The sequence below is a fragment of the Eleutherodactylus coqui genome, chromosome 7 (assembly GCF_035609145.1).
Source record: "Eleutherodactylus coqui strain aEleCoq1 chromosome 7, aEleCoq1.hap1, whole genome shotgun sequence".
Lineage (NCBI taxonomy): Eukaryota > Metazoa > Chordata > Amphibia > Anura > Eleutherodactylidae > Eleutherodactylus > Eleutherodactylus coqui.
In genome coordinates this window covers 221972334-221990939 of record NC_089843.1, presented here as the reverse complement: position 1 = coordinate 221990939, position 18606 = coordinate 221972334, and the positions used below count along the sequence as shown (strand labels likewise).

At 45.6% G+C, this 18606-nt stretch overlaps 1 protein-coding gene across 1 annotated transcript in view; it reads right to left on the bottom strand.

The window, feature by feature from the left end:
- LOC136573203 (protein unc-13 homolog A-like) overlaps positions 1-18606 on the bottom strand; it is a 178161-nt gene that overhangs the window by 107451 nt on the left and 52104 nt on the right. The window contains exon 10 of the mRNA XM_066574475.1: positions 1879-2355. Within this exon, the coding sequence (XP_066430572.1) occupies positions 1879-2355 (477 nt within the window). The remainder of the gene's footprint in view (positions 1-1878; positions 2356-18606) is intronic.

Below are 18606 nucleotides of genomic sequence, written 5' to 3'. Positions count from 1 at the left end.
TTAGGGATCCTGCACTGAGCAGAGGGTTTGGACCCGATGACCCCGGAGGACCTTCCAACTCTACCATTCTATGACTCTATATCTGGGATGATTTAGTGAATCCTGCACTGAGCAGGGGGTCGGACCCGAAAGCCCCCGGAGGACCTTCCAACTCTACCATTCTAGGATTCTTCCTTCAGCCTTATGTACTTTGTTACTGTTACTTTTCACATTACGCTTTTCTGTCCAGTGCTAACGCCATCCTGGGTTTACATGCAGAAAGCTACATAGGGACAGAAACTAGAAGAGAACTGGGAAGGAAGCATTGGGCGAGCGGGAGTTTGGTCTCACATGGTCTCCATCCCTGTCTGCATTTAAAGATGGATAGCTATCCAGGTAAAAACATAAAGTGACAGGGACATAAACCATGTGAAGCAGACAGCAGGAGGTCTCCGCATCACTGAACCCTACGCTCCTGTCCCAGTTCCATCCTGGTTTTCATCCCCATATAGTTTTCTGCATAGAAGGCGGATAGCTGACAGATGGCTGGCACAGGATAGAAGAGCGCAGTGGGAAACTACTTGTATATGTATATCCCTGTGTACAGACTCATACTGGGGGCTCATCATCAACCACACGGCCAGTAGTAGTACCAATCATACCGCTATATGTGTCAGCCATCATTCTGATGCTCAGTATATTGTAAAGCAAAGTATTTAATATTTACCAAAATAGTCAAAAATATACGACATTGGTTAACAATTTTGAAGTTACATGGAAACTAAGACATTTCTTCATGGAATACTCACTGTCCGCAGTAATAGGAAAAAAGCTGTCAGGCAGCAGGGAAAGCCTGAGGACTATGCAGGACCCCAATCATAGGCAATTCTAGTTAAAGGGAACTTGTCATCTGTGTGATACTGCCCTAATACAGGCAGCATGGACCAGCCACAGGCTCCCCTTCACACAGCACGAGGTCTTACTATGTCTTAGGGCTCATTCACACTGGCGCGCAAAAATCAGGTGGGCAAAAACACGCGGCTATTATAACCAATGGTTTCTCATGGGAACATTCAGATTCCTTCATCTAAGCGTTCCCATTGGTTCTAATAGCCGTGTGTTTTTAAGGAGACAGATCTGTCACAATCTAGGTCAATAAATTAGCATAATTGCAACAAACTGGCTAAAGTGCGGCCACTTGTCAAAACCGTAGCTTGAGCTTATGGCTGCAGGAAACATACAACAGGTTCCCTATGGGGTATTAGCATCTCTTAGTGCAGTGGCACATCATTAGGATATGGCATCGTTTTATGTCCGGTGCAGGGGCGTAACTATAGAGGATGCAGGGATGCGGTTGCACCCGGGCCCAAGAGCCTTAGGGGCCCCATAAGGCCTCTATTCTCCATATAAGGAGCCCAGTACTATGAAGAAAGCACTATAGTTGGGGCCCTGTAACAGATTTTGCATGGGGGCCCAGAAGCTTCAAGTTAGGCTTCTGGTCCGGTGGGAGTCCGACCTCTGGGCCCTCATCAGTCCTAACACTGAAGGTCCTCTGTGATGATCTAGCACTATGCAGGGAGCGGCCTCCGACCCCATCCGGCTGCAGAATACGCCTTATTAACTCCATAAATAAAACATTCACCACCTTCTCAGTAACCTTGGTCTTTCACAATTTTGTTTTCTGTCTGTGAATATAAAGAGAAATACTGTGAAGGGCGGCAGCACTGAATTACCACTGTGGCCCCTTCAATCTCAGCATTGGTGGGGTCCCAGAGGTCGAAGCCCCTCAGTTCATAAAGTGATGGCATCCAATAATATCCCATTGCTTCATCAGGCACAATACCCCTCTAACAGCATGTAACATATACGTTTTCACCCACTTAGTTCCCCACGCCTTACCTCTCTGGCGGCGGCTCTTTGACTTCAGGCGGAGCTGGCACCGGCTCTTCCTCTGGAACAACTTCAGGGGTCTTCTCCTTCTCCACTGGAATCTCAGGAGGCGTCTTCTCTTTAATCTCTCCAGACAGATACAAGGGATCTTCCAATTCGTATGTCATTTTTCCCTCTTGATCTTCTTCATCCTGAAGTTCATCATCATAGATATCTCTGTCAGAGAGCTGCCCTCTGCTGTCAGGGTACCCCCCCTCATCGTCGTCTTCCTCGCTGTAGCCTTCAGGGCATTCTTCTCCATCCCAGTTTGGGGAATCTTTCCTGTAGCTGACAGAGCTGTGGCAGGAGTGATAGGAGTCTCTGTCCCTCTCCTCTTCTATCTCTGAACCCTGCAGACTGTCATTTTCTGGGTCAAAGTCATCGCTGAGCTGAGTGGAATCTCGGCTGAGTTCTCCCGATGAGGCGTAGCGACTGCTTCCAGTGGGGCTAAAGAAAGTACAAGATGGGGCAGAAGGATGAAAGCAGAAGAGTGAACTAACTGCAGCATCTCTTACCGCGGTCATCACTCCAACGGCACAGACACCACAAACCACTAGGCCAAAATAGAGACACCCCAGATCCACTGATTTTTAAAAAAGATTTCTGCTTATATAGATATGATAAATTCAAAATGAATGTACAAAGCGGGTTATGTATAAAGATGTGTGTGTGTTATTATATATATATACGCTTATTTATGTCCGTGCTGCTTCTTTATAAAGGGGGAAATGGTTTTCAAGCGTTTGATTCTATTCCTGTAGGACAGCAAACAATGGAATGATTTACTAAATGCAGGATGTTCCCTTCATAAAAAGGTCAAGAGACAGAGGATATCTCCCTATATAATAGTATATCTCCCAATATAATAGTATATCTCCCTATATAATAGTATATCTCCCTATATAATAGCATATCTCCCAATATAATAGTATATCTCCCTATATAATAGTATATCTCCCAATATAATAGTATATCTCCCTATATAATAGTATATCTCCCTATATAATAGCATATCTCCCTATATAATAGCCTATCTATCTCCCTATATAATAGTATATCTCCCTATATAATAGCCTATCTCCCTATATAATAGTATATCTCCCTATATAATAGCATATCTCCTTATAAAAGAGCATATCTCCCTATATAATAGTATATGTCCCTATATAATAGCATATCTCCCTACATAGTATATCTCCCTATATAATAGCATATCTCCCTATATAGTATATCTCCCTATATAATAGTATATCTCCCTATATAGTATATCTCCCTATATAATAGTGTATCTCCCTATATGATAGTATATCTCCCTATATAATAGTATATCTCCCTATATAGTATATCTCCCTATATAATAGTATATATCCCTATATAATAGTGTATCTCCCTATATGATAGTATATCTCCCTATATAATAGTATATCTCCCTATATAGTATATCTCCCTATATAATAGCATATCTCCCTATATAGTAGTATATCTCCCAATATAATAGTATATCTCCCTATATAGTATATCTCCCTATATAATAGTGTATCTCCCTATATAATAGCATATCTCCCTATATAGTATATCTCCCTATATAATAGTGTATCTCCCTATATAATAGTATATCTCCCTATAAAAGAGCATATCTCCCTATATAAAAGTATATCTCCCTATATAATAGTGTATCTCCCTATATAGTTTATCTCCCTATATAATAGTGTATCTCCCTATATAGTATATCTCCCTATATAATAGTATATCTCCCTATATAATAAATCTCCCTATATAATAGTGTATCTCCCTATATGATAGTATATCTCCCTATATAATAGTGTATCTCCCTATATAATAGTGTATCTCCCAATATAACAGTATATCTCCCTATAAAAGAGCATATCTCCCTATATAATAGTATATCTCCCTATATAATAGTGTATCTCCCTATATAGTTTATCTCCCTATATAATAGTGTATCTCCCAATATAATAGTACATCTCCCTATATAATAGTATATCTCCCTATAAAAGAGCATATCTCCCTATATAATAGTATATCTCCCTATATAATAGTATATCTCCCTATATAATAGTGTATCTCCCTATATAACAGTATATCTCCCTATATGATAGTATATTTCCCTATATGATAGTGTATCTCCCTATATAATAGTATATCTCCCTATATAATAGTGTATCTCCCTATATAGTTTATCTCCCTATATAATAGTGTATCTCCCTATATAATAAATCTCCCTATATAATAGTGTATCTCCCTATATAGTATATCTCCCTATATAATAGTATATCTCCCTATATCTCCCTATATAATATGGAGAGGAGGAAGGCGACCATCAGTCACTGAAACTCCTTGCATCGTATTGTACCTTCACTTTAGTTTTATGAAATAAGCCTTACATTATCATCGTTCCTTGGTCAAGCCGATGTTCGTACTTCCAAGGAGGGTCTTCTAGATCCCCCTCCTTCCCTAGTAAGTAGTTTCTTAATGTACATACATGTTTCTTATGAGCGCAGGTATTTATTTAAACCTATTTCTTTACTTGTATATCATGGGGGGATGCCATTGTTTTTTTGTTGTATCCCCCCGATCGCCCACTAGGGTAGAGCAGTATGTAGTCGGCAGCACCTGCACATCTTGCACACTCCAAACTTCTATGGCCCCTGCCTCCTCTGTGGGGCACTCACAACCGGACCAGTTTTGCTCCACCTTTTCTCACTATTCCCTATATAATATGGCACAATGTTCATCTACATTATATTGTATCCCCGACCATGCATTTTATTGGGAATCTTGGCTGCAGTCTATTTGGTCACTCGCTGAGCTCTGTCATTGGCTGCATCCCCTGTGACGTCCCATAAACTGGACAGGACTGCAGCTGTATACAGAGACCAGCACGGGACACAGGGGGCGCGGGATACAGCGGGCATGGGACACAGCAGGCGTGGGATACAGCGGGCATAGGATACAGCGGGCATGGGACACAGTGGGCACGGGACACAGTGGGCGCAGGATACAGCGGGCACGGGATACAGCGGGCACGGGACACAGCGGGCGCTGGATACAGAAGACATGGGACACAGTGGGCATGGGACACAGCGGGCACGGGATACAGCGGGCATGGGACACAGCGGGCGCGGGTTACAGCGGGCATGGGACACAGCGGGCGCGGGATACAGAAGGCATGGGACACAGCGGGTGCGGGATACAGTGGGCATGGGACACAGCGGGCATGGGACACAGCGGGCATGGGACACAGTGGGTGCGGGATACAGCGGGCATGGGACACAGTGGGTGCGGGATACAGCGGGCATGGGACACAGCGGTGTGGGATACAGCGGGCATGGGACACAGCGGGCACGGGACACAGCGGGCGCGGGATACAGCGGGCGTGGGATACAGTGGGCATGGGACACAGCGGGCACGGGATACAGAAGGCATGGGACACAGCGGGCACGGGACACAGCGGGCATGGGACACAGCGGGCGCGGGATACAGAAGACATGGGACACAGTGGGCATGGGACACAGCGGGCACGGGATACAGCGGGCATGGGACACAGCGGGCGCGGGTTACAGCGGGCATGGGACACAGCGGGCGCGGGATACAGAAGGCATGGGACACAGCGGGTGCGGGATACAGTGGGCATGGGACACAGCGGGCATGGGACACAGCGGGCATGGGACACAGTGGGTGCGGGATACAGCGGGCATGGGACACAGTGGGTGCGGGATACAGCGGGCATGGGACACAGCGGTGTGGGATACAGCGGGCATGGGACACAGCGGGCACGGGACACAGCGGGCGCGGGATACAGCGGGCGTGGGATACAGTGGGCATGGGACACAGCGGGCACGGGATACAGAAGGCATGGGACACAGCGGGCACGGGACACAGCGGGCATGGGACACAGCGGGCGCGGGATACAAAAGGCATGGGACACAGTGGGCGCAGGATACAGCGGGCATGCGACACAGCGGGCGCTGGATACAGAAGGCATGGGACACAGCGGGCATGGAATACAAAAGGCATGGGACACAGCAGGCGCGGGAGAGGTGAGAAAATGATTATTCATTACATTTTAGATTTGGCAGAAAAATAATAGAACAAAAACAGAAAACTCAAATCCAATAAGAAGAAAGTATCCCAGCGATGTCTGCAGAAGCATAAGCAATGTGTCGGGAAAATACGCTGCTCTGGAAGACTAAACGCGGCCGCGGACGGGAGCGTGCAGCTTGTATCATACAGTCAGCTGTCGGCTGAAGTTCTGTGCTCATTTATTTCCCATTCAGAATGGTCGCGGTCCGGGTCATGTGATCAGCGAACCTCCGAGCGATCTTCATCTCCTAAACCCATGGCTTGGTCTACTTCCCATATGTATCCACAGCGCTAACATGCATGCCTAGACAATTCGCTCGTCATGATCAGCCGGGCATTAATATCGGGTCAGGTCACCCCACTCATGTGTGTCTGTGAATGAATGGAGTTTAGCGGCTAACGCTGTCACCATGCCGGGGTCCCAGGCTCAAATCTCATCAAAGACATCTGCAAGGACCCAGATGTTGCCCTTGGTTAGAGTTGAACCTTGAACTCCAGCACTGCAAGGCAACAGTGAAGACGCCGGACGGGTAGTATAATGTCAATAGAGGGCACGGGGCGCAGCCCGCTGCGGGATCTGACCGGCCGTGTTCAGGCGGCATTAAATAGTTTTAGAATAATAATCTTTATTTGTATAGCGCCAAAACAATCTAAGCGGATTCCAGAGGGGTTTATTACCTTCTTATGGACACGTTTAGCCCTAATTACCTTGATTGGGAAACCCCAAGAACAGACCTTTCCGCAGTACTAGCTAATTCTATTTTACTTTTTTTACCCAGAGCTACAAACCTTCTGCATAGACTTAGTCCAGACCTGGAGGCATCCATTGGAGCTCACTGCAGGCCCGCTTACCATTGAATTACATGTATAATAGTATGTGGTAGGTCCTCTGCTATCTCTAGAGGCAGTCAGTGGCAAGAGTGAATTATAATATGACCATTTTGGGTAGCCACAGGCCCCCAGGAGTCTCAGTCGGTTGGGTGGCCACCCAAAATGGGCATGTTATAATTCATTGAGACAATGGGTTATTCTATATACCTCTTCCCATGCACCTGGCACACACACTTAGCATGAGTCTCAGCGGGCCATTACGGTCCAGGCAATGCTGGGTGACACCACTAACAGGGCTTTACACTAGGGGGCATAGTCGCTCATGGCCCATCATGGCTCTTATGTCAGACACTGGTGTAAATGATAGCTGGAAGCTATGCCAGCTTGTAGATTTCAGATTTGGCACCATGGGCTCTCGTGTAGATGTGCCCCTATGTTTTCACCTCTGTTTCTTCCCTCTGCGGGCTAATACATTGTAAGTCCCGATGCCTAGGGAGCTTCTACAAGCTATAGCCATCCATGTATGTTACTGTGTAATACAGATGCTGATATTGGGCTGTTTTGTCTTTCAGGACAGAAGGACTAGAACTAAATTGTCTGAACGGATGTGCACTAGAAGGGCAATAAATGGGTACAGAATTCTGGCTCCCCAGTGCCCGTTTGTCCTTCATTGCCTTCTTAGCTCCCCTCTGTCTTATGCCCACTAAGATCCCATTTGCCATTTATTCTTATTTCATTTTTGTAATTGTATCCATTTATTGACCTTCTATGACAGTAGTGTTAAAGCGGTCCTCCTGAAGACACGGGGATGGCCACTTCTCTGACTACTTGATGCCCACTGTGTATAGCATGCATTGGTGGTCTAAGACAATGCATGCCGCTCTGGGCAGCGCTGGTTAATCATAGCTGGTACAGTGTCCTAGAGGTATGTGCATCAGCTGGGCAGAGAAGAGGTGGGACCATCCTTACCTCTCCGGGCCGGAGGGTTGCTTTAACCCCTTCAGTGGCGGGTTTCTTACCACCCTGTCAGGTTTTTTAAATGGTCTAATTATTTAATTTCAGCTAATTTTCCAGTCGCGTTCCAAGCCCCATAACTTTTTCATTCTCCCACTGACACGGCCGTATGAGGGCTTGTTTTTTGCGGGACAAGTTGTACTTTTAGATGCCATCATTTTTGGGTCTATATAATGTATTGCATAACTTTTGTAAAAAAATTTTTAGGGAGATTGGGGGAAAAAAATAAATTCTGCCATTTGTCTTTTGGATTCCATGTTTACGGCGTTCAGCGTGCAGAATAAATAGTGCGATAACGTTATTCTCTGAGTCGCACGATTCCGGCGATAACGAGTTCATACAGTTTATTATGTTTTGCTATTTTTGTACATTTAAAACATTTTTTTTCCTTAATGGTTTGCTTTTGTGTCGCCACATTCCGAGAGCCGTAATAATGTTATTTCCCATCGCCAGCGCTCCAGACGGCCGTGTTTATTGCGGGATGAACTCCAGGCTTCAGTTATCTAATGTTTTAGGAACATGTAAAATTTTGATCGCTTTTTATTCCACTTTTTGCAGGGGCAAAATTAACAAAATCTGTGATTCTGGCACGTTTTTTATTTTTATTTTTCCCTGCATTCTCTGAGCCGTATAAATTATGTATTAACGTCATTCTACAGGCCGCTGCGATTATGGCAATACAAACTGTAAGAGTTTTTTTCTTTTTCGCTACTTTTTCAGTTTAAAAAAAAAAAAAAAAAAGATTTTTTTATCGCTGCATTCAAAGACCCCCATTTTATTTTTTTTTTATCAGCGGAGCTGTGTGAGGGTTTTTTATTTTTGCAGGATGAGTTGTACCTTTTATTAGAACCATTTGTTGATCTGTGATCACTTTCTATTCCATTTTCTGTACGGTGAGATAGGCTAGGTTAGCTATTTTTGCCACGTTTTTTTTTTTTACCATTTCATTCACCCCTTCCTGCTCCAGGACGTACATTTATGTCCTGTAGCATCGGGGTATGTATGAAGAGAGATCGTGGCATGACCTCTCTTCATATAGTGCGGGCATCAGCTGTTTATTACAACTGACACCCGCGGGCAATAACTGCAATTGTACAGCATTACGTCATACTGCAGGAGCGATCAAAACATTGCTGGTTGTGGTCCCCTAGGGGGGCTTAAAAAAAAAAAGTAAAAATAAGATCAATAAAGTTTTATTAATTGTAAAAAAAAAATCAAACAATAAACGTTTAAATCACCCCCTTTTGTCATATCTATAATACATAAATCTAAATCATAAAAGAAAGATAGATATTTGGTATCGCCGCATCCGTAAAAGTCTGATCTATCAAAGTAGCACATTATTTACCCCGCACGGTGAATGGCGTCCAAAAATAAAAATAAAGAACGCCGGAAATGCACTTTTTCAGTCACCCTGTCTCCCAGAAAAAATGCAAACAAAAGCGATCAAAAAGTTGTATGTATTCTAAATTGGTACTAGCATAAAATACAGAACATCCCACAAAAAATGAGCCCTCGCACAACGACGTCAACGGAAAAATAAAAAACATATTGTGCGCAGAAGATGCAGAAGAAAATAATTTTAAAAAATGAAATGTCTTTAAAAAAAAAAAAAACAAGTACTGCAGCAAAAAAAAATATACAAGTTTGGTACCGTAGTAATCGCACTGACCCATAGAATAAAGCTATCAGGTCATTTCTGGTGCAGTTTGTGCGCCGTAGAAACAAGACGCACCGAAAGATGGCGGAATGTCGTTTTATTTTTCATTTTACTCCACTTAGAATTTTTTATGTTTTTCAGTACATTAAATAGCACCAATGAAAAATACAACTCGCCCCGCAAAAAACAACGAGCCGCCATACAGCGACGGCCATGGATAAATAGAAGAGTTATGATTTTTTTAAATGGGGGGGAGGAAAGGGGGGGGGGGGGAGGGACCACGTCATTAAGGGGTTAAATAATGTACTAACTTCCCTCTCTGGATCATTACGACACAGGGATACCACATGTGTCATTTTATTTTTAATTTTTTACAAAGTAAAGGGAGAAGGGTGGGGTTTTGGCGGTTTTATTTTTTTGTCATTTTTTTTGTGACTTGCATAATACTTTTTTTTATTCTTCTAATACTCTGCTATGCTGAGGCATAGCGGGGTATTAGGCTATGACGCTCAGACAGAGTCTGAGCGTCATAGCCTAAGCTGCCACAGAGACCCATGAGGACCTCCTGATCATATTGCAGGGGTCCGATGGTGACAGAGGGAGCCCCCTCCCTCTGTCAGCCCTTTACATGCTGCGGTCGAACAGACTTCGGCATGTAAAGGGTTAAACAGCCAGAGATCACTGGCAGACCCGGAGGCTATAGTCAAGCCTCCGGGTGCCACAGAGACCCATCAGGACCCCCTGATCACATTGCAGGGGGTCTGATGGTGACAGCCCTTTACATGCTGCGGACGCGCAGACCGTGGCATGTAAAGGGTTAAACAGCAAAGAGCGGAGGTTTTCTCCATTCTCTGCTGTACGAACTGGTGCCCGGCTATCTTCTGACAGAGGGAGCCCCCTCTGTCAGCCCTTTACATGCTGCGGTCGCATAGACTGACTATAGATTAGGGGTGCAGCGTGGTCCGTAAACAGCCCAGGGCTTAAGGTACTGTACACTGAATCCGCTATTGGCCAAATGAAGCCAGCGTATTATCTCTGAAGTCTATGTAGGGGATGTGGGACTCTGTTTCAGAAAAATGCAGCTTCAACTATTACAGAGATAAATCAAGAATGTGACCCCAACTCAGAGCGTCATAGGGATGTATAGGGATGTATAGGGATGTATAGGGATGTATAGGGATGTGTCCCCGCTGAGCCGTGAACGGTTAACATGTATTCTGGTAACATACAAGAAGTGTCACTGGGAAGAAACATTGTCCTCATCCAGGCTCCAATAACTGTAAGTCAACGACTAAAGGGGGAGTAAATAACATGTGAGGCTGGAGCTCCTTCTGCTGCTGTTTGCGCGGGTAAGATAGCTTTCCTGATAAGAAAGAATAAATGAATTAACCCTTTCCAATCCACTGTCTGACGTCTGAAGACTTTCCGTTTGAAGGCTGTACAGCTCCGATGTTGGAAGACGTCCGGCAGGGTATTCTTACTGTATATTACTGGCCACTCTGTTGTCGGGGGGCATCTCCAGCATGTCCCATACCGCAGTACTGGCTCTAGCCAGCAGATAGCGCCATTGTATAATGGCAGAAAGAGAAGAACCCCTAGGAAACCCTGAACCCAAAATTGGATTACAAAGGGGTAAACTAAGACGCTGCCGGTCCACTAATGCAAACTGTTCGTAACGGAGCGCAACAATGAGGTTGAAAGGAATCGTGAAAACCTGTGGACATGGAGGCGAAACTCTCATGGAATGGTATTCAAGTAGGTAGTTTTACCCGCTTCTTCTCTATAAAAGGTTTAAATAAACAGCCAATGTTTACGGTGTTAATGCAGCCCCTTCCTCAGAAATGACGGTAATGGGTGCTATATGTACATAACAGATGATAGGTCAGATTAGATCAGAAATAGAGGCAGAAAAAGGAAAAAAGAGGAAAATTTCCTTTTTTGTATTCCTCTTTTTTCTGTCTCTATATTGGCTGTTTTTTAAAACCTTTAATAAAGAAGAAGCGGGTAAAACAACCTACATGAAGGCCATAACAACTATGAGGGGCGTGAGAGACCGTAATCACAGGAAATACACAGATAACGCATGGACTGTTAGAGGATTACAGCTAGGACTCCGCAACATGTCCTTCTGTTCAAGTGCCTATAAAGAACAGCAATAACTCTTAGCAGAGGCGGCCTGCAGGCGGCCGGGGGTCACCTCAGGGCTGCTGCATCGTCTGTAAGTTCATAAAACCTGATTACACTATATTCAGTAACAAACTACTAAATACAAATCTTATAGGTCACTTTCCACTCCTGCAAACACGGAACGAGGCAACAAAATAATATTACATAAAGGATATTGCAGCAGCGAATGGTAGAGTATGAGGAGGTGACATGAGGAGGCTGGACTCTATAACTGGGTGTAAACCTACATCGCTGCTCTAACCTCTATGGACACTTTTACAGACAGTCTTTATACTTATTGCTCCAGAGAACCAAATGGAAAGAATGAAGTAACTTTGCAAACAGTCTTGATTAAAAACCATCCACATATCTGTGCAGACTTCTGTTCTGCAGACCTATGTGTCTCCATGGTAACAGACAACAAACAAACCCTGTCTGCAATCATATCCCCTTCCATCTACTCCCTTCGTCTTGTCTATAACAAAACATAATGGACAGACCGGAGGGAGTGCGAATGCAATGATCGGATTACACAAGGTCTATTTGAAGTCTGTAACTATGGAGATACATAGATCTGCAGGTGAGCTGTAAACACTCTTGGAGAATTTACTCAGATCAATGGACTTAATCTAAAGTATGCTGGATTGAAATGCGCCAAATTTGCTAAGTGCCGTGAACGTCTTTGGTACATCTCTGCTGCAGAAAAGGAAATCTGCTCCAACTAACAGCCGTCATACATTCGTGATATCATTTACACCAGCTTTTTGTATAGTAAATCTGCCAAGTGAATTTGCGCAGCTAAGTTAGGAACGCAAAAAAGCGACTATTAGAACCAATGGTTTCCTATGAACATATTCAGACAAAAGCATTTTGGGGGAGCAAAAAAAAAAAAAAAAAATCGCACCTAAAAAAAATAGGACATCAGAGACTGACATTCAGCAACTCAAATTCCCTGCTGTGCGAAAATATAGGTCTTGACCGATCTTTGGTGTGCAAAGCCAAAGGGTATCCATAGGCTCCATTAGGGGCTGGAAAAAAAGGAAGGGGGAGGGCGATTAGCAGCATTTAGCTACACATTCCCATTGTTTAGCTTAAACTGCTAAACAATGGGAATAAGAGAAGGAGGGAGATTAGCAGCGCAGTTAATGGATTTTTCCGCACTCTAGAATAATATTTAAGCATCCTTACAATGAAAGGATATAGATAGCATAGGATCCACCGTTCACAATAAATGATGGACACAGCTCACCTCCTCCTCCTCCTAGCTTAATGACCACAGCTCACAGAACCATGCTCCCATAAAACTCAGTGAGTACCTTCCTGTCCTTTATGGGAATGCCCCATGATTTCTGCTATAAAGCGGCATATCTCTGCAGCTCAGGCAAGATGGCAGCCGCCGTAGTCATGAACACGCAATGGAATTTAAAAACCTACAGTCCAAAAATAAAAACAGATTAGAAAAATACCTTTCACTTAAATTAGTAAAAGAAATATAAGTGATGAATTCCCTTTAATAAAGTCACCCCGGGACTGAAAAGATAAAGAAAGAAGATAGGATGTGTCCCAAAATATAGCCAACGGTGGGAGGGGATATCAGGCATAGGAACTGACCTGAAGCCGTTGTGCTGTATTCTGTGGGGTAATCATCCGCTACACATGGAGATCCATCTCCGATTCGGCCAGGTACCGGGTGTTCAATCAAGACATAGAAAGTGCAAAATGCTCTGCTGGAATGGGCACTTCCTGACGCAGTTTACAGAAGAACCACAAGTAACTGGAGTGTCTCCAAAGGTTTCTTCATAAGACAACGCGTTTCAGTTCCGCTCTGGAGTCTTCAGCAGGCCATCTGATGAATGTTCCTCAGCTTCTCCTGCTCGCCAATGTCTACGGGACTTTCTAATGTTAAAAACGCATCACACGAAAATGGCAAAATACAAACTGGCGATGCGTCTTTAACATTAGAAAGACATCAGCGTTAAAAAAACGCAAGTGTGCAGGAGCCCTAAACGTCTGCAGCGGCGCCCCTGCTGGGGCATTTGGTGCCTCCGAGGTCTGAATCCCCCCCTATATTTTTAATCACAACTATTTGCAAAGTTGCTTCATTTAGTATTTCAGGTTCAGCGGAGCAGCAGAAGAACCGGTCTGGAGAGTGTCCGTCCCATCTGACTACGCGCCCCTTAACCCATGTGCCAAGATGTCATACATCGAGAATTTACCATAATGTTGTCAATTAAAAGTTTGCAGCAAAGTAAAAACCATGTGGATCAGACATTAAACCCCGGCAACAGGAAGCCCCCCCCGAAGCGCGCATGCAGACAGAGTTACAGATGCACACCCCACGACAGGCCAAGTATAGTGAGACTGCACAGCTGAGAAGGTAGAAGGCGTTCTCACTGCTGGTCAGTGCGGACACAGGCATATATATATATATAGTGAGGATCTGTGTTTGTAGAGTGTGGGGGGGGGGGGGGGGAGTGTTTGGCTGGTTGGTCTTGAAACTGTTATTTTTTTCATGAAATTACAATTTTTCAGCTGAACCGTCCCCGGAGGCCGGGGGCTTCTGTAACTGTAATAAGGGGATAAAGGGCCAGTTATTGTTTATTTATTTTGTAAGAAATTAGATTGTTTGAGAACAAAAATTTCTTAAAGGGAAGGTGTCATCAGAAAATGACCCATTATATAAATAACATTTTTGTGTAAAACATATTTTCTAAGAATTTTTTGTGTTTTTTTTTTAATTTTCGGTCACAGTCTATATATTTAAAAAAAAATCTTAAAATCCTGCATTTTTCATACTGACCACTATTCCTGATACAATAGGTATAAGCTGTGACTATCCACCCCCCTCCCTGCACACTGACCCCTATAGACATGTACAGACAAGATGGCCGCCTCATAGTCATGTACAGACAAGATGGCCGCCTCATAGTCATGTACAGACAAGATGGCCACCTCATAGTCATGTACAGACAGGATGGCCGCCCCCATAGACATGTACAGACAAGAATGCCGCCTCATAGTCATGTACAGACAAGAATGCCGCCTCATAGTCATGTACAGACAAGATGGCCGCCCCCATAGACATGTACAGACAAGATGGCCGCCCCCATAGTCATGTACAGACAAGAATGCCGCCTCATAGTCATGTACAGACAAGATGGCCGCCCCCATAGTCATGTACAGACAAGATGGCCGCCCCCATAGACATGTACAGACAAGATGGTCGCCCCCATAGTCATGTACAGACAAGATGGCCGCCCCCATAGTCATGTACAGACAAGATGGCCGCCCCCATAGTCATGTACAGACAAGATGGCCGCCCCCATAGACATGTACAGACAAGATGGCCGCCCCCATAGTCATGTACAGACAAGATGGCCGCCCCCATAGTCATGTACAGACAAGATGGCCGCCCCCATAGTCATGTACAGACAAGATGGCCGCCCCCATAGTCATGTACAGACAAGATGGCCTCCCCCATAGTCATGTACAGACAGGATGGCCGCCCCCATAGTCATGTACAGACAAGATGGCCGCCCCCATAGTCATGTACAGACAAGATGGCCGCCCCCATAATCATGGACAGACAGGATGGCCGCCCCCATAGTCATGTACAGACAAGATGGCCGCCCCCATAGTCATGTACAGACAAGATGGCCGCCCCCATAGTCATGGACAGACAGGATGGCCGCCCCCATAGTCATGTACAGACAAGATGGCCGCCCCCATAGTCATGTACAGACAAGATGGCCACCCCCATAGACATGTACAGACAAGATGGTCACCCCATAGTCATGTACAGACAAGATGGCCGCCCCCATAGTCATGTACAGACAAGATGGCCGCCCCCATAGTCATGTACAGACAAGATGGTCACCCCCATAGTCATGTACAGACAAGATGGCCGCCTCATAGTCATGTACAGACAAGATGGCCGCCTCATAGTCATGTACAGACAAGATGGCCGCCCCCATAGTCATGTACAGACAAGATGGCCTTGATGATTCTTGGGTTAATTTTTTAAAATTATTTTTACGGTGTTCGCCATATGCGATAAATGACAAAACCTTCTTACTTCTAGCTCATTGAGATCGCGGTAATTCCTGCTATGTGCTGATTTAAAAAAAATTTCTTTGGTATTTTATCCATTTAAAAATGTTTTTTATGGGGGAAAAAATACATATTTTTTAAACTGGATTTTTTCCTTTTAATTAAACTTTATTGAACTTTTTTGATGCTATTTTTTAGTTCCTCTAAGGGACTTGAAGATGCGATAGTACGTTCGCTAGGATAGTACACTGCATTACTTACATAGTGCATTCCACTAGGGGCTCTTTACATGAGCATAAATCGACTGCCGTTTTCACAGCTGGTGGATATACGCTACGATGTGGGGTGTAAAAACTCGTGAACGGGCGCACAAATCTAATGTTTTCAAACGGCATGGGCCCTGTGACATATACGCCAAGGCCACCATGCCGTTACCCCTTCCCTCCCCCTCGCCGACTCCCCTCCTCTCTCCTCCGCTCCAACTGATTGCAATGGGAGGGGTCAGGGTGGGGGCGGTGCTAAGCGATGCCCCACCCCTCTTCCTCCCAATCTGGCTGTGGACAAGGGGCAGGAGCATAGCTCCGCCCCTGTCCCACCCCTTGTCTGCAGCCAGCAATGGGAGAAGAGAGGAGTCATGATGCTAAACTCCCTCCCAGCTCCATTCTCCGACCGCTGTCATTGGCTCCCATAGGAGCCCATGCAGCGGCCGACGTATTCCGGCCCATAAGATAGTTCCAGGACTATCTTTTGGGCCCGACGTAAAAAGGCCGGCGCTATATTGGCCGGCTGGGTGCTTTTATGTCGCGGGAATACGGCCAGGTGATCTAATGCATTGGAATCCAATGCATTAGATCACAGAGTATACCGGTCGACCGTGAAAACGGCGGTCTGATATACGCTTGCGGGAAAGAGCCCTAAGTCTGTGACAGCAGCCTATTAGACTCTGCTGGAGGCGGGGTCTAATAGGCTGAGTTACATGGCAGAAATGGAGGCCTTTGTCAGGCCTTGCAATCACACTGCTGGGTGCTGATGGGGGACAGAGAGATTCCCCTTCCCCTGTCATCTACTTACTTGCTACAGTTGCTATGGGGTTTAAGGGGTTCAACTGCCAGGATCTGAGGTTCCTCCGCATTTGGTGGTTAGAGCAGGAGTCTGGCTGTCAGTTGTCAGCTGAGCCATCGCCTCAACAAGATGTATGTGCAAATTAAAAGCCCAATCATGAGGTCTTTAATCTGTATTGGCCGTCACTAAGGGGCCTGGTCATTGGTAGAAACAAGGGCTTCCTGTTTCCACACATTGGCCACTAGTGGAGGTCTGATCAGGATTTGACTGCTGGGAATTTTAGAATTAACCGTGTGAGAACCAGGAACGGATACAATTACATAACTAATCGATGAATTAGTGGATAAGGGGTTCACTAGAGGTCTTCATTCTGTGCCAGGAGGCTGTATGGTGGCAGACCACTACAGGCTGCAGGGCTGGGCGCCTCCATAGGGCTCTGAGTGCCGCAGTGCTTCCACCTTCCGTAATATGGCATCCACTGGACCCCAACACAGAAGCAACCTCCATTTGACTCCTTAGAAAATCAGAGGCATATGTACAGTAGGACTCCATGGAAGTCTATGGATGCCGTATTACCGTTCTGCACAACTTAGAGGCCGAAGGGATCCGTAATATGGCCACCATGTGCATTAGTCCGAAGAGGTAAATGGAACATATAAGGACGTCTAAATCCTGCCATCTCCCTGATGTTTCTCAGCACAGCAGTAACTAGCCATGGCTATCTTAGGATATTTCAGGCCAGTGGCGTAGCTATAGCGGTCACAGGGGAATGCTTTTACTGTAGTTGTCAGAGAGCCGCTGTGCAGCAGAGTCAGACAAGGGTAGCTGGTGCTGCGTTACCCTATCAGAGGGACCGTGACGTCGCTTATAGGACCTCTGTTTGCCACCACGTCCCTCGCACCAGGCACCTCAGCAGGTCACCCAGAGACCTTCTGTCATTAGTCTGGAGCTGAGCGGCAGGTATGGGACCAAGTCCATAGGAGGAAGTGGTTGATCATCACTGACGGCATGTGCCCTTCTCTCTTGGCGCCTGTTTGTCAACTTCCCATGGCTGATCCTGGGGGTTTCTCTGTACAGTGCTGAGGGAAAGTGGGGCATGATCAGCAGACGGGTGTAAAGTTCTGGCCCCTCCCACATGACCTTTAACTTGGTATGGAACTGTCAGTGCTGCAGTCTGGTGGGTGGTCATTGATAATAAGTGACAAAGTGCCTCTGTCCTCCTTGTTCACATGCCGTAATTCTGCTGCTGATTCTACACCTAAATCCACATCCTAAACCGCACTGAATGGGGTTGCAAATCCACAGCAGAACTCTTAGGCCTCATGTCCACGGGGAAAAGAAGAATTAAAATCCGCAGTGGATTTCAACTCTTCACCCGCACACGGATCCGCATCCCAAAGGGATGCATTGACCACCCGCGGGTAGATAAATACCCGTGGATGGTCAATAAAAGTGAATTAAAAAAAAAATGGAGCATGAAAAAAAATGGACATGCTCCATTTAGGTGCAGGCCTCCCGCGGGGACAGCTCCCGCAGGCTTCTATTGAAGCCTATGGAAGGCGTCCGGATTCACGGGAGACCTAAAATAAGAATAAACTTACCCGCAGCGGACCATGCAGGTTTTCCCTTCTTCGCGGCCGGATCTTCTTTCTTCGGCCCGGCGGATGTGCCCGGCGCATGCGCGCGGCGTGCCGAGCACATCCGCCGGCCAAAGAAAGAAGATCTGGCCGCGAAGAAGAGAAGATCTGCCCGGTCGGCTGCGGGTGAGTTTATTCTTATTTTCAGCTCTCATGTCCGCGGGGCAGGAGGGA